The following is a 2,047-nucleotide window of genomic DNA, read 5'->3' as shown; positions in this document are numbered from 1 at the left end:
TTCAAATATATATCGTGATAAATATTTCTGGCCATATCGCCCTGCTCTACTGCCTACAATTAAACACATTCACTTACTGAAAATCATCTGCTGTGGCAAACGGGTGCAAGCCTTTTACCACAAACTGAGTCTCTGCTCGGTGACATTCGTCTATCCTGCCTGAAAGGAGACACTACCGGCAGACTGCAGCGAGAACTGCCAGCATCTGAGCCAGACTCTGTCTCATCACGGTCACTAAACACACAGTAATGGCAGGTTTGTAATAAGGCAGATCGCGCTAACATAATATGCACTGTTAGTTGATTATTTACCTGCCGCATTAACGGGAGAGGACGTGTAAACGTTACCGCTGCTGCTCGGTTGAGATTCACGAGTCCGGAGCGGAATTAAAAACACGACATTCATTTAAGGTCATCGCGTGTTTTGTGAGCAAATGCTTTTGCATATTCGTAGCGTTTCCTCCCTTAAATGAAACATCTACTTTGCAAGTTGCCCTGTTGTCTTCCGTTCTCGTAAAGTATAACCAAACTTTTGAGCGTTTGAGCCGCCGTGTTTCCTGCCAGGTAAATGACGCTCCGCAACGTGGTGACGTCATTCGGGGCGACTGGAATCGATAAGGGAATCCTTTGCAAAAATGGCAAACGATTCCAAGGAACTGAAACAGTGGGAACCGGTTCTTGTTGAGAACCGGGTTTCGATACCCATCCCTAGTGCTCAGCAGTTTCATGGTTTTGGTTTGAAGAAGAATGGGATGCTTAGTAAGTATTTAAAAAAAACTGAAAAACTTCAGGACTTTCCCCCCAAACTTTAAAACATTCATCTCAAAAATGACCCAGCTGGCGTTTTTGTGAGTGCATAAAGCAGAGGTGGAAATCTGTTGTTTTGGCTGTTCATCAGGTGTAACCAGTGTGGACGATCATCTGCTCTTCCATCGCGGTTTTACGAGCTAGAGCTGAACATCCAGGGCCACAAGAGCCTGACTGAGTGTGTCACCGAGTTCTTAAAGGTATCTGTCATTCAGCTACACGCAGTTTGTAGATGACATTAGTGCATTAGTTTATTTCAAATCAGAATCAGTCGCATGTTAGCAAATATTAGATCTGTCCAGTTTGAATTGAATTGCCTTTTAAATGCTCTGACTTTATTTTCCTTGCTCCCCACTCTGCAGGAGGAGAAGCTGGATGGGGAAAACCGCTACTTCTGTGAGACGTGTCAGAGTAAGCAGAATGCCACCCGAAGGATCAAGCTGCACAGCCTTCCTCCAACCCTCAACCTGCAGCTCATGCGCTTTGTCTTCGATAGGTCAGCCATCACTCTGCATTTCTCTGATCTGTAATTTTTATGGTGGTTTCATTTAAATGGGGGCAGGATATCAACTAAATATTAATATTACATAAAAGTAATCAATTGATTTGGATGTCATTGAATGAATTAAGTACTTAATCTCCTACAACCCAGCTAGAATAGAAGGCAGCAAAGAAGTGGGTAAAGAGAAGCACGGTCGTGGAGTGCACTCGCCAGGCTAAAGAACTCAGTCCTATAGACGATCTGTGATCTGAAGCTTTGAGTTGACAAGGGGCAGCCAAGAAACCTAAAGGATTTAGAGTTTCTATAAAGAGAAGGCTGAGGAAAATGTTTGTGTGCTGCTCACTCCTTTTGGATCGCAACAAATGAAAACTTACGTTTGTAGATCCTGATCACATTATGCTTTAACAAGTAGGATTATCCATGAAATGCTGAACACAGTTTCACAGGCCGGCCCACTCTTCCACGTTACATCTGTTATGTGTTTTAAACCAAGATGGCACTCACTCATCTTGAGACTTCAGAGTCGAATGGATGATGCTGGAGTAGCTGTGTTCACCTTTTGTACTGTCTCAACTAGAGCTGGGCGATATGAGATTTTTTCATATCACGATATGTTTTTTTCATTTCAGGCGATAACGATATCTATCACGATATAAGCCAAATAACTATATTTGTAAGATTTAAATGTGCCGTTGCTCACAAGTAAAATGTGAAATAATCAGCAGCTTGTTTTTATTTA

At 42.6% G+C, this 2,047-nt stretch overlaps 1 protein-coding gene across 3 annotated transcripts in view; it reads left to right on the top strand.

Moving 5' to 3' along the window:
• The window catches only part of usp48 (ubiquitin specific peptidase 48), a 28,117-nt gene that overhangs the window by 6,817 nt on the left and 19,253 nt on the right, over window positions 1-2,047 (top strand). For all 3 annotated transcript variants that reach the window (XM_005749882.2, XM_005749881.2, XM_005749885.2), the window contains exons 6-7: window positions 898-1,006; window positions 1,169-1,302. In XM_005749882.2, coding sequence (XP_005749939.1) covers window positions 898-1,006; window positions 1,169-1,302 — 243 coding nt within the window. The remainder of the gene's footprint in view (window positions 1-897; window positions 1,007-1,168; window positions 1,303-2,047) is intronic.

Source organism: Pundamilia nyererei, unplaced genomic scaffold (genome assembly GCF_000239375.1).
Source record: "Pundamilia nyererei isolate P.nyererei 1_Seehausen unplaced genomic scaffold, PunNye1.0 scaffold00257, whole genome shotgun sequence".
NCBI lineage: Eukaryota > Metazoa > Chordata > Actinopteri > Cichliformes > Cichlidae > Pundamilia > Pundamilia nyererei.
The sequence above is the reverse complement of the archived record's forward strand: the minus strand, read 5'-3'. Positions and strand labels throughout refer to the sequence as shown.